This window comes from Sarcophilus harrisii, chromosome 3, assembly GCF_902635505.1.
Source record: "Sarcophilus harrisii chromosome 3, mSarHar1.11, whole genome shotgun sequence".
NCBI classification, from domain to species: domain Eukaryota; kingdom Metazoa; phylum Chordata; class Mammalia; order Dasyuromorphia; family Dasyuridae; genus Sarcophilus; species Sarcophilus harrisii.
In genome coordinates this window covers 556735166-556749411 of record NC_045428.1, presented here as the reverse complement: position 1 = coordinate 556749411, position 14246 = coordinate 556735166, and the positions used below count along the sequence as shown (strand labels likewise).

The following is a 14246-nucleotide window of genomic DNA, read 5'->3' as shown; positions in this document are numbered from 1 at the left end:
CCTAACTTCCAGAATGTCAGAGTTGGAAAGGACTTGGAGGGCATCTTGCCTTCACCTGGACCCGAGCAGGAGTTCCTTCTTTGTCATCCCCCACAATTGGTCTTCAGTTGCCATTCCCAGAGGGCAGTGACAGGGAACTCACTTCCTCTCATCCTTCCCAGAGACAACTCTAAGTGTCAGGAAGTGTTTCTTTTTTAAAGAAACAACCTCTCTTTCTTCTAAGTATTCCAGTTTGTCAACTTCTAAAACGTGTCACAACTTAATCTAACAAAATACAGTGGAGTCATTGGGGTATCTCGATATCTCATCATGCTTCTCACTAAAGGAGAAAAGATAGGGAATTAATTTAGACTAAATGGTTCCTTCTAGCCCTGAAAAGGGATGTTCTTTGTTGTAAGATCCCTCTCAGCTCTCATTCTTATTAATATTTCATTGGCTATCATGTCACCTTGTTTGGTCATTAATCATGAAGTCCACTAAGAACCCAAGATCTTTTTTAATAATTACAAAAAAACCTTGTCACCAAGTTCTTCCCCTTATGCAGGAATTAGCTTGGCAACTTTGGAAAGGGATATCCCACTCAGGAGTTTTAGGAGGGAAAGGACAGATGAGACTGGAATGACTGGAGTAAGAAACCTGATGGAGAGAAGGCAATTATAGAGACCCACCTTCCCCAATGGCTATGGAGCAAATACTATGTCTGGTTTAGGAATATAGATTCAGGTTTTGGCACATACATATTATGTCCAGGGCCAGAGATGAATCAGGTACTTTTCTCCTAGAGCTCATGATCTATTAGAAAGAATACATGTTTATAAAACAGTATAAATGCAAAATTGTTTCTTAATTTATTTACTATGTGCTAATCACTGGAGAAACAAATAGAAAAAAAAAAGAATCTTTCTTCTCTAGAGACTTAGGTTTTAATTAGGAGAGAGGGCTCTTTAGGATGCGAAATACAGTTGATCAGACAAGGGTCCAGAGGATATGGCAACAGGGCAGATGATAAAGCCTGAAAGGATTATTGTTGGTAACTCCCCATAGAATCAGTGTGATTGGCCATACCTGCATTAAAGCCAGTGGGCTAAATGGGGGCTGAGACCTACTATCTGGGGAAGCAGGGAATAAACTCAAGAGTAAGAGTAGAATGGGGACTCTGGGGTATCCCAAGGCTTGGGTAGGTACAGTAAAGGCATTCAGAAGAAGGAGGGATCACATGACTGGTGAGAAAGGCTCCAGAGATATGTCTTCTTGGAAGACATATTTGAATTGGGCCTTGAAGGCCAAGTAGGATTTGTCTGTTTTTGAGGCAGTTTGGGGTAAATGATTTGCCCAGGGTCACACAGTGTTTGAGATCAGATTTGAATCAGATCCTCTTGACTCCAGAACCAGTGTTTTATTCACAGCACCACCTCGCTAACCCACTAAAATTGGATTTTAATAAGTAAAAGCAGCGTGGCTACTTTGTGATGCTAAGATTCAGGATATCCCAGTTCTGTTCTCAATTTCAACTCTTATTCAGTGGAGTAGGGCCTCTCCTTTCCTCCACCCTTCCTTCTGGGGAAAAAGAAAAAACCTCTGCTTTTCATCATGGGAGAAGAGATAGGGAAACAATTTGGATTAAATGGTTCCTTCCACTCTGAAAATCAATGTCCTTTGTTGTAAATTCCCTCTCAACTCCACTATTATCTAATTTCGGTCCTTATCAGTGCCAATAATCCATAGTCTAGATCTGTTATAGCATCAGAATTTTATCATTGAGGTCCTCTCATCCCCAACAGTCCATGTCCTAGATGCATTCTCACAAAGGTGTTTCATGATCTAAGGTCCTCTTTGATGACAGTATTCCATGTCCTAGATCTGTTCTAGTACTAGTGTTTTATTGTTGAGGTTCTGCTAACCCCAATATTCCATGTTCTAGATTTAGTCTAGCTATAGTGTTTTATAGCCTAAAGCCTTCTCAGTGCCATGTTTTAGATCTGTTATAGAGTCAGAATATTATCGATGAGATCCTTCCAGCTCCAGCACTCCAGTGTTCCAGGTCTTTAGCACTAATACTTTATCTAGGTCCCTCTCAACTCCAACATTTCATGTTCTGGGATTTCTTCTGGAAATTAATATTTTGCATTCCAAGATCCCTCCAGCTCTGACATCCGTGTTTCTGCAACTGTGGAAGAAAATGATGATGTAAAAAGTTAAATTGTTAATAGCAAGTGGGGGAAATAAGGTTGAAAACAGAAATGGGGCAACTGGTGGAAATAAGAGTAGTTTATTCGTATCAGTTGCTTCCAGATATCATATCATCAAATTTCAAATCCATTTCTAGTTAGCTGCAGACTTGGCCAGTGGGCAAAGAACTGCTCTTGTGAGTCAACTAACCAGCAAGCTCACTCATTCTATAATAATAATAATAATAATGATGATTATTATTATAATTCAATAATAATAATAATAACAGATGGGAACATCTGCCTTCCGTATCTCTTAGAGGCTCCAAACTCCTCCTGCCCCACTCTCAGTTCCTTTTCTCCCCCTCACCATCCTTCTTTCTCTCATAGATTCTGGTCCTCTGGAACAATGACAGTCCTCCTCCAGCCCAGGGGAAGTGGCCTCAGACTACAGTGCCCTTGATGGTCATTGAAGGGAGGACGAAGGTAAAAGGGGGATAGAAGACAAAGGAATTAGAAGGGGGACTCTCCTTCTAACTCCTGCCTTTTATCAGTTTGTTTATTTATTGATTCAATACCTATTAATGCCCAGGGAAGGGAAAAAGCATTTAGATAGCACCTACTGTGTGCCAAGTAATAATTATGCTAAGTGCTTTGCAAATATCTCATTTGATTCGCACAACAACCCTGGGAAGGAGGTGCTCCTATTATCCCTCATTTTATACTTTAGGAAAGTGAGGCAACAGAGGAAGTAAATTACCCAGGATCACCCAACTAATAAGTGTCTGAGGCTGGATTTGAATTCAGGTCTTCCTGACTCTGGTCTGGGGTTCTGTTCCATGACACCTAGATGCCTACTTTTGTAGTTTAGTCGTTACAGTCATGTTTGACTCTTCCTGACCCCATTTGGAGTTTTTCTGGCAGAGATACTGGAACAGTTTGTCATTTCCTTTTCCATTCCATTTTATAGGTGGGGAAATTGAGACAAACAGGGTGAAATGACTTGCCCAGTGTCACACAGCTAGTAAGTGTCTGAGGCTGCATTAGAACTCAGGAAGATGAGTCTCCCTGACTGCAGGCTGGACATCCATTATGTCAACTAGCTGTCTAGGTACCTACTAAGTATATTCATTCATTCAGCATCTCTTAAGCATCAGGGGCTTAGTGGGCCTGTAACTAGCCCTTAAGGGAATAAATAAATAAGAAAGTTTCCCTGCCTTATTGGAGCTCAGTCTCCATACAACATACAAACAACTATAGCATAAATGGGGAGGGGGCATTTGCAGAGGGAAGGCACCAGCACTGAGAGGCACTAGGAGAACTTCCTGTAGAAGGCGGCATTTGAGTTGAAACTTGAAAGAAGTATGGAATCCAGGAGGCTAAAATGAGGAGGGAAAGCGTTTCAGGCAAGGAAACAGTGAAGTTAAAAGATCCAGTCAGGAGATAGGTTTGCCAAGAGCCACCAGAAGCTGCCAGGAGCCCCCAGAAGTCATCAAGAGCCACCAGGAACCCTTAGAAGTTATCAGGAGTCACCAGGACCCATCAGAAGTTTCCAGGAACTATTAGGAACCATAAGGAGTCACCAGTACTCATCAGAAGATGGTTCCACCAGGAGTTACCAGGAGCTGTTGGGAACCATAGGAGCCACCAAGAGCTAGATGGAAATATCAGGAGCTAACAGGAGCTAATAGGGCCCATCAGGAGTCACCAGGAGCCCTCAGAAGCCATCAGGACCCATCAGAAGCCACCAGAAGCTTTCAGGAACCATCAGGAGCCACCAGGAGCCATTGGGAACCATAGGAGCCACAAGGAGCCATTAGGCACCATCAGAAGCCACCAGGAGCTCAGTATCCCCGGATCACAGAGGCCATGAAGGAGAGGAAGGTGTAGGAAGACTGGAAAGGCAGGGAGGAGCCAGGTTGGCTAAAAGCCAAACCAAAAGGACTTTGTATTGATCTTGGAGGCAATGTTTACTTTGAGCGCCCAGCTCAAGTTTACCGTTAGGAGTGGGCGGTCAGATCTTTGATCGAGACCTTTGACAGTTGAGTGAAGGATGGGCTGGAGTGGGGAGAAGCACGAGGCAGGGAGTGTCACTAGCAGGAGATTATTTGTAGGGCCCACCTGGTGTTCCCTGGCACCTGAACGGAGCACACTTGGGCCTAAAGAAATCTAGGGTGGAGGAGTTAGTGAAGTCCAAGGTGTTGGGAATAACAGATTGTATGAATTCTGGGAAGAGAGATGGCAAAGCATTCTGGGAGATATGTACAGCACGGCCTCATGGGAAAAGCGCTGCTCTGGCAGGGGATACCTGGGGTCCGGGACCAGCTCTGATATTAGTTGTGTGACTTCAAGCAAGTCCTTAGCCAGCCTGGGCATTTTCTACGTGAAAAATGGAGGAGATGGCCTATGTATGAGGCATTATGGTACCGTGAAAAGAATACTGGATTTGGAATCAGAAGAATTCCACCTCTGAGGCTTACTTCCTATTCCATCTTGGGAAAATCTATTAACTTCCCCAGGCCTCAGTTTCCCTAGCTGTCAAATGAGGGGATTGGAGTTGATGACCCCTGAGGTCCCTCCCAGCTCTGAATCCATAATCTATTGCTCTGTGATCCCATAAAGTATCTTTCAGAAATTGTTCAAATCACGTTGGAGGGAAGGAAGGGGATCAGAAAGGGGCTGGGACAGAGAGGAATCAGTTTTGCTAAGGGAGCTTCCCACTCCTGCCTCTACTCACAGGGTAGTAACTGCTGTTCTCTTCCTGCTGCAGAAGAGTGACCGCTTCTTCCCTTATGGCACCATCAGCACTGATGCCGTCCTCAGTCTGGATGCCCACAGCAGCCTTTCAACCAGTGAGGTAATGTCCAGGAGAGGCTGGTGGGCCCCAGGTCATACTTACCAACCCCATCGTGCTCAGTGGCCCTGGGGAGCAAGGGGATGCTAGAGAGGGGAGGCAGTGGGATGGAGAAGGGAAAACATTGGACAGGAAATCTGGGGATCTGCTCCTAGTCTTAGCTCAGTCCCTGGTCACTGAGAGATTGGATTTACTTCTCTGCTCCTCAGCTTGTTATCTGTGTAAGAGGGACTGGATTGGGGGAGGTGGATGAAGGGGAGAGACTAGATGAGGAGCTCCTAAGTCCCTTCAAGATCCAGTGTTCTGATATTCCATATTCTAAGGACCCTCCCAGCTCTGACCTCCTGGATTCTAAGGGCCCTCCCAGCTCTGACCTCCTGGGTTCTAAGGGCTCTCCTGGCTCTGACAGTCTCAGTTGTAAGAATCCTTCTGCTTTGCAGTTCTGTGTTTAAGATCCCTTCTAGGTCTCACAAACAGCACCTAGTTCTAAAGGACCTGAAGAAGTCATATAATCTACTCCCTTGCCTCCAACACTGTTTCTGATTTATCAGCTTCTTCAGTTTAAAATTGCGAGAAAAGGAGACGTTGGACTCTCTATAAAACATTCTGCTTCTAGATTGCACATAATTGCCTGGGTGCTGGCTCCTCCATTAGACTGTGAGCTCCTTGAGAGAAGAGATTATTTGGGCGTTTTGTTTGTTTTTTGCCTTTCTTTCTTTTTGCCTGATCCCCAGAGCTTAGCATAGTGCCAGGCATATAATAGTCGCTTTAATAAATATTTGATGACTTGACTTGATATTAACGGCTCTGAAAGTTCTTTGGGAATTTACTTTTCTTGCTGCCTGCCTTGGTACCTCCCAGGGAGCTCCCGTTGGGGAAGTCCTTCCGAGAGTCTCACTGTAATTCCTCCCCTAGGTGGACTTTGCCTTTGTGGTGTGGAAGAGCTTCCCAGAGCGAATTGTGGGTTTCCAGACCTGGAGCCACTTCTGGGATGAAACCAAGGGCTCCTGGGGCTACACAGACCAGAGGCCCAATGAGTTCTCGGTGGTCCTCACCACGGCTGCTTTCTACCACAGGTACTGCCCCAGGAGGCACCAGGGCTCTGGAGCTGCCTCCCAGGAGGCACCAGGGCGTCCACGTGAGACCTGATAAAGTCTAAGGGATCCCAGGCTCATGGCATTTGGAGCCACAAAGGACCGTGGAGTATTGGGTGCAACAGAATGGCAGAACTGAAAGGGAGAGGTCATTTTATAGATGAGCAAACTGAGGCTAGTGAGATTAAGGAATTTGTCCAAGATCCCAGGGGTTGGAAGGGGCAGTGCTTGTATTTGAAGCCAGAAGCTCTGACCTGAGAGGCAAAACTAATGGAGATGAAAATCTCTTGGTGAATGGGGGAAAAAAAGAGAGAGAGAGGAGAGAGAAATAGAGAGATAAAGACAAAGACAGAGGCAGACAAGGAGAGAGAAAAAGGAAGAGAGGGAAGTAGGGAGAGAGAGACAGAGAGAGACAGAGAGACAGAGAGAGACAGAGACAGAGACAGAGAGAGACAGAGACAGAGACAGAGAAACAGAGGCAGAGAGAGATACAAAGAGAGAGAGACAGAGAGACACAGAGAGAGAGAGAGACAGACAGAGATAGAGAAACAGAGGCAGAGAAAGAAAAGGAGGAGGAGAAAGAGGGAGCAAGAGAGACAATTCTGTTCTTATGATAAATATAGAGTGTTGGCTTTGGCTCCAGTGCTGATGGATTCGAATCCTGTCACTGATATTTACTAAATTGTGACCTTGGACAAATAGCTCTCCATTCTGGGCCTCAGTTTCCTCCTCTGCACAATGAGCGGGTTGGGCTGCTTGCTCTAAGGTGGCTTCCAGCTCTCATTCTTTCGACCTGTTTTTCAGAGGATTCAGACTGTCTGCTGCCTCAGTTGCTATGGAGACACTCAGCTAGGAAGGTTTTGTTTTTTGGACTATTGGGTTTTTCTCAGGAATGGATTACGAAGGAATGGGGAGGAGGAGGAAGAGGACGGTGCAGAGGGCACGACTAGTGTGACCCCAGCCCCAGGCTAAGTGACCGACCGAAAGGGTGCCAGAGGTGAACCCGGGAGAGTTCTTTGGGGCTCTTTTAGGGGGCAGAAAGATATTTCCAGCAGCTGCAGCTGCTCCCCGTAGGCCACAGTTATTTGATGCAGGAGGGAGTGCTCAGAGAGCTCTGTGTGCAAACTGAACGCTGTTTTCAATGTCTAAGTGAGTTCTGTGGTGAATCACAGAGGGAAGAGGTGCCCCCAGTTTCCCTTTTGTATAAATCTGGAGTTTTACATACCAGGTTTGCATAGAGTGAGGCACTCCCTGAGAGTCACATCCCATTAGCTTACCTAATGAAGCAGCGAGCTGGAAGGCTTCCAGGCCCTGCCCCAGCTACAGCCCAGTTATGTGGCTGCAGAGATGGTCCTCAGAGGCGACATCTTCTGGAGACTGCTGGGGAAGCACTGGGAACGATGCTCAAAGGGCTGGGGCTTCAGAATCCAGAAATTCGGCTTATAGCCCACTTGGGAAGTTTAGGAGGATGGACTGAGAATCTCTAAGGGCCTCTAAGGTTCTCTAAGAACCAGAGCCGAGTTCTAAGGGCCCTCCCAGCTCTGACATCCCGGGTTCTAAGGGCCCTCCCAGCTCTGACCTCCTGGGTTCTAAGGGCCCTCCCAGCTCTGACCTCCTGGGTTCTAAGGGCCCTCCCAGCTCTGACCTCCTGGGTTCTAAGGTCCCTCCCAGCTCTGACCTCCTGGCTCCTAAGGGGCCCTCCCAGCTCTGACCTCCTGGGTCCTAAGGGCCCTCCCAGCTCTGACCTCCTGGGTTCTAAGGGCCTCCCAGCTCTGACCTCCCTGGTTCTAAGGGCCCTCCCAGCTCTGACCTCCTGGTTCTAAGGGCCCTCCCAGCTCTGACATCCCGGGTTCTAAGGGCCCTCCCAGCTCTGACCTCCTGGGTTCTAAGGGCCCTCCCAGCTCTGACCTCCTGGGTTCTAAGGGCCCTCCCAGCTCTGACCTCCTGGGTTCTAAGGTCCCTCCCAGCTCTGACCTCCTGGGCTCTAAGGGCCCTCCCAGTTATAACATCCTATATTCCATCCTTCCTTTCAGCTTTGACATCCCATGTTCTAAGAATCCTCATGGTTCTGAAACTATGGCTTTGGTCTCTTCTTCTCAGGTATTACCATAACCTCTTCACCCACTCTCTGCCTGCCCCACTAAGGGACCTTGTGGATGAGCTCTCAGCCTGTGAAGACATCTTGATGAATTTCCTTGTGGCTGAAGTCACCAAGCTTCCCCCCATCAAAGTACCACAGAGGAAGCAGCTCCAGGAGGTCCCCTCTCCAAAGGTGGGGAACAGAGGAGGATACTGTTGAGGGCCCTGATGGTGGGAGAGAAAACTGTGGAAGGGGAAAAATTGGGGAAACCTAAAAAAGGGAATTAGAGATTAGACCAGGGGTCCTCAAATTTTTAAAATAGGGGCCAGTTCACTGTCCCTCAGACTGTTGGAGGGCCGGACTATAGTAAAAACAAAAACTTTGTTTTGTGGGTCTTTAAATAAACTTCATAGCCCTGGGGGAGGGGGATAAATGCCTCAGCTGCCATATCTGGCCCGTGGGCCGTAGTTTGAGGATCCTTAGACTAGACTATAAAAGGAATATCCTAGCTTAAAAGTCAGGAAACCCAAGTAAGAGAGGGTAATTATGGCCTTCCCTTTAGAAAGGTTTGGAAAAGCAGGAGAGGTACACATTCATTAAAAGAAGCTGTACAGGAGGGGCAGCTGGGGGTCTTGCTTCACCAGAATTCTCTGGACTTGGGAAGATTATCTCCTGTTTCTAGGCACTGGAATATGTGTGAATCAGCCTTTTGCTCTGATAACATTTTAATCAATGACTTGGTATGTTTACTAAATTTAGGGGTGACACAAAGCTGGATGGCTAGCTAAAGCACTAGATGATACCATTCAGGTTAGAGTATTAGCTTGAATTTAATTAGATGAAGTGTAATAACAATACATGGAAAGGCTTATGAGGCTCCAAAAAAATCAATTTCCCAAGTACAGAATGGAGGGAGACATGGTTAAAGGAGACTGTTGGATTTTGGTAATCCATAAACTCCATGTGAGCCAGGGGCAAGATTGTAAGAGCATAGATTTGTAGGTCAAATAGTGAAAGTCACTAATTATATAGCTAGGGATAATTTTAATTAAATTAATTAATTATACAGAGGCTCGATTAAGTGACTTGCCAAGGCCACACAAGCAATTCGATCCCGGGTCTTCTGGCTCCACATGTCATTGAGCTGCATTAAGAGAAGACCAAAAAATGGATAGTCCAACTGCATCCCACAATGATTGGCCACTCCTGGAGTATTATGTTCAGTTCCCAGACAAACTGGGAAGGCCCAAGAACAATACAATGGGGGAAAGTCATAAACTTATTAAATTAAGTTAATTAATCAAATTAAACTTTCTAATGATGAGAGCTACCCATAGGGGAAATGGGCTGCCTATGGATGGGAGTAGAATCCCCCCCGTGGGAGGCAGGGGTTTCAGACAGAGCTAGGAGACCCCTTGTCCTGCATGTTATGGTAAACCTTCACTTTTTTGATGAGAGTTGGACTAGAGATCTCTTCCAACTATGAAATTGTGTGATTCTGTTTAAACGGCCCCCCCTCAGGAAGACATCTCTACCCCCTGCCACCTGTCTACCTTTTTCCAAGAAAAGTTTGATATTCAGTAGAAATCCCTTCTGTTAAAGGGTTGGTTGGGAGGAAAGTGTGGGAGACAGGGACCCCATTATTGTGTTTTAACCCTGCCCTTTCCCTAGTCGTTCCAGAGTCCCCAAGCTGAGCAGCGATCCAGGGGCTGCGTCAACAGGTTTGCCTCCTGGTTTGGCCACATGCCTCTGGTGCATTCACAGCTCCGCCTGGACCCCGTGCTCTTCAAAGACCAGGTGTCTGTGCTCCGGAAGAAGTACCGACAGTTGGAGCGGCTTTAGGACCTGGGACAGCACCCAAAGCAGGGTGGAAAACCGGCCGCTTCTGACAGGGCTGCCAAGGTCATGGTATGGATGAGACGCTGGCGTTTAAAGCTATTCCTCTTCTGCTTGCTGCCGGGCAAATCGCTGACCCTCTCTGGGTCCGTTTCTGGACAGGAAAATAAAATAAGGGGGGCGGACTAGAAACGATTTAAGACCTTTGTGCTTCCAGGACAGCTGCTTATATTGTTTAGCCTGTGCCGGCTGAGCTCCCAGCTCCAGAGACACCTGACCCTTGCTTGGGGAGACTCCCAGGGTCTCCTGCGCCGATACCCGGCTCACAGAGGCTGATCTCTGGCTCAGAGGACCCTCATCGGAGCAGGAGCTCCCCAGGCTAACACCCTCCCTACAGTCCTTCCTGGAACCATTAGAGGGCAGCACCAAGCCAGCTGTGAACAGCCTCTTTCTGTGGCCCGGGCTCCTGGTTTAGTTGGGATAGCTGGAGTGGGAGACAATCAGGAGGGTGGGGTTTTCCCCCCTTCCCCACCAGGAATGGGACCAGCTAAATCAGAGCTGGGAGAGGATTCGGGACACACGAGCAGTCTGCCCGGGCCAGAGAGTATCAGGGTGCCCCTTAAGAAACTCAGTCTGTATTATTTATATGCTCAAACTTCCTGGGGCAAATTCAGAGGGGTGTGGGGATGTGTATATGGGTGAGAGAGAGAGAGACAGAGAGAGAGCGAGAGAGAGATGGAGGTAGGTATGGAGGGAATACCCAGAAGCACTGAGGACAGCCCCAATGGGGTCTTGGTCTCTTTGGGAGATGAGCCCTGGGCGGGGGGGCTCCTTAGAGATGGTTGTTGAGAACCTTTGCACCCCATGCCATTGGAGTATTATGAAGCAGATTGTGGGAAAATGGTCACTCTGAGGCAAAGTCCCATTTGCCTTGATGGTGACCACTCGGCATTCCTGTCTCCAGTTTGCAAAACCCTTCCCTTACGACTCTAAGGCAGATAGTGGGTGAATTCTCCCATTTTGCATGGTAGAACCTGAAGCTTCGAGAGGTGTAGTGACTTCGACCTATAGCTGAAGACCTTCCTATTTCTTCTATTACAGACCTGCTCTCCCCCAGATCTGGGAAAAACTTTGGATCATCTGACTCAATCCTCTCATTTTAATTTATGAGGAAACTGAGTCCAGGGAAGGAGAGAGGTAGCAAAGTCAGAAGAAGTGGATTCGAATTCAGACCCACTAATTGCCTCCAAGACACAACCCTTTACTTCCTGGGCTTACATTTCCTCATCTGTTAAACACGAGTGGGGAAGGGGAGTGCAGAGGGAAGACAGACTCATGTGTCTCTGAGTCCTAAACAGTTCTAGATCCTAAGATGCTAAAAGTGATCTCATAAAGGAGCCACAGAAGTCTTCCCGTTCAGGACTCCCATCTTCCTGTCTGGTGACATTTAAGCGAGCTAGAAGGACGCTCTTGTTTGGGTCAGCCATCGGCGTCCGATTAATGTCTCCCTGACCCCAATCAGCTGCTGGTCCCCAAGGCCTGAGCCCCGGCCTATTCGGTCTAGCCTTGACCTAGTCCAGGGAGGGATGAGTTTAAACTTCCTCCTCGAATTTCACATCCTGGGACACCTCATCACAGCAGGGGTGGGGCTGCTGCAGTCGCTTTGGAAATCCAGGCTCTGCCTCTTCTTGCCCAGCTATAAATATCTGCCTCTAGCAGCTGCACTTGCTACCAGAAGCCCAAGAACTCAGAGGAGGGGGTTGCAGGGGGGCAAGCCTGGCCAGTCCTCTGGGGGTGCTGGGGGGGAAACGGAGGAAGAGAGCAGCCCTTTCTCAAAGCCCAGGGCACCAGGTGTTTGGATGGAATCGGGGCTTTGGAAACCCCCATGACCCACTCTAGAAGAACGCGCTGTCCCCTCAGCTGCCTCCTGATTCACTTGGGACAGGATGACTGGTGTCTCTCCCCAGAGCGGGGGAGTTAGCAGCCGCTGGGGACACTCAGGCAGGAATCCCTCCCCCCACCCAGAAAAAGGTCCCAAGCTCGAGAGCTCTGGCTCAGGTAGCCTGGATGAAAGTCAAGGACAATTCTGAGCTGGCGAGTGTAACCCAGGAAAAGGTTTACTTGGCAATTCTACAGGACCACTTTGGGCAAAAAGCACCTGGCCAGCGAGAGGGAACAGGGGGATAGAAGCAGAGGTAGAACATTACAGGGCAGAGAAGCTTCAAGATCTGAATTCGAATCCTGCCTCTGCCACGCTGGGAAAGTCACTCAGCCTATTTCCTCATCTGTAAAATGGAGTAAATAATAATAATGTCTATCTCACAGAGCACTGTTATGATGATCACATGAAATTATATATATAAAGCATCTTGCAAACCGCTTTCTAAACATTGGCTTTTATCTAGAGGCAGCTAGGGAAAAGTGATGGAGAGCTAGACCTGGAGTTGGGAAAACAAATTCAAATCTGGCTTTGGACACATTAGCTATGTGTCCCTGAATAAATGTTTTAATCCCTGCCTCAGTTTCCTCATGTATAAAATGGGACAATAATAATATCTACCACCGAGGGTAGTTCCAAGGCTCAATTTAATAGTAACAATAATAACAATAGGATGAGCAGCAATAGTAGTAGTAACAGTAACTGTGGTGGTACTAGTGGTACAGGTGATTGTGGCTGTAGTAACAATGTTAGTAGTTACCTAAATGAAAGATCAGCCTAGAAGGGTTCTTGGACATTATTCATTCCCAGCCTTTTACTTTATGAGTAAGGAAACTAAGGTTTAGAAATAAGTGTCTTTAACACTTCCCAGCTGGGTGACCCTGGGCAAGTCTTAACCCCAACTGCCTCAGCAAAATAAGTGTCTTGGTCAAGGTCACAAGGCTAGAGTGTGATAGAAAGCTCTCCAGAGTTAGGCTCCTCCAAACTACAATTTCCTGCCCTGCTTCCTTCCACCATCATACCAAGAACCTGTATAACATATCTGGATTTATCGTTTCTCAGCCTGCTTCCTGACTCCATCTGGGGTTTTCTTGGCAGAGACACTGGAACAGTCTGGCCATTTCCTTCTCCAGTTCATTTTGCAGATGAGGAAACTGAGGCAACCAAGTTTAAGTGACTTTAAGCCCCTCCTATGGCCAGCTTTGGATTCAGGCCTTTGACTCCGGGCCTAGAGCTCTATCCACTTTGGGCTCACAAACCATTACGTGTTCTAGAACAACAGGGGCTAGTGTCCTATGGCCACTTTAGGGACATCACATGTCCACACTGAAATAGAATCTAGCACGAGAGCCGCCTGGCAGGTGGCCCCAGTTGGCCCAGAACACAAGGGTTGATCTCCCTCTCTGTGCTTTCCCTGCTCCATGGCTGTCGGGAGCATGGCACGGTGGGGAGAACACCACATTCAGGGCCTGATATCCTGAGTCTGGACACCAACCTTACCCACCTTCCCATGCGACCTTAAAAAATCAAATTATAACCGTACTCCCAAGTGCCAAGCCCTCCACAAATAACAGCTGACCCTCATGACAATCCTGAGAGTAAGGGCCATTATTACCCTCCCCTTTCACAACTGGGGAAACTGAGGCAAACAGCAGTGTCCGAAGCCGGATTTACGCTCGACTTCCTTGACTTGGGCCTGGCAGGAGTGATGCAGCTGACCCCAAAGTCTCCAAAGGAAGGCAATGGTGGCTGTAAAAGGGTTGGGCCACATCCTGGGCAGAGCTGTTGGAAGAGCTGGGCCGGCTGAGCTTCTGGACACTCTCCCCTCCAGGACTGGACGGGTCTCGGGTGCCCCAGGCCTTGCCCTCCCTCTGGGGAGGTAGAGTTCTCCTGGCAGGGGCGAGCGGGCACACAGTCCCTCGGGGTGGGCCTGCAGGAGCTGGGTCTGTGTCCCACCGCAAGCTTGATCCCATGCCTTGTTTATGAAATGCTCTGGGACTGTTTACAGAGTTCTCCTTGGCCGATGTCTGTGGACAACAACTGACCACACAGGACAGTGGTACTGCTGGGGGAGGGTCTGGCTTGGGCGGCTCCAAAGCCTGGGAGCCTCCATGCTTTGATTTGGGGGGTTTTGTGGGGGTTTTTTTGGAGGGCACGTGTTGCATGGGCTTGCAGCATTAGACAAGAAGTTCCAAAAACGTGGGTTCAAAGCCCACTTTGGAGACCAGCCATGTGACTGTGAGCAAATCACAACTTCCCTGAGTCTCAGTTTTCT

The 14246-nt window shown here is 47.9% G+C and overlaps 1 protein-coding gene across 2 annotated transcripts in view; it reads left to right on the top strand.

The window, feature by feature from the left end:
• EXTL1 (exostosin like glycosyltransferase 1) overlaps positions 1-12623 on the top strand; it is a 29035-nt gene extending 16412 nt beyond the window's left edge. The window contains exons 7-11 of one of the 2 annotated variants that reach the window (XM_023499844.2): positions 2559-2654; positions 4939-5025; positions 5938-6098; positions 8217-8388; positions 9961-12623. In XM_023499844.2, the coding sequence (XP_023355612.1) occupies positions 2559-2654; positions 4939-5025; positions 5938-6098; positions 8217-8388; positions 9961-10038 (594 nt within the window). In that variant the 3' untranslated portion in view covers positions 10039-12623. Of the gene's footprint in view, positions 1-2558; positions 2655-4938; positions 5026-5937; positions 6099-8216; positions 8389-9867 lie in introns of both variants that reach the window. The other variant, XM_003764961.3, reaches the window with a different exon arrangement.
• The last annotated feature ends 1623 nt before the right edge of the window (positions 12624-14246 follow it).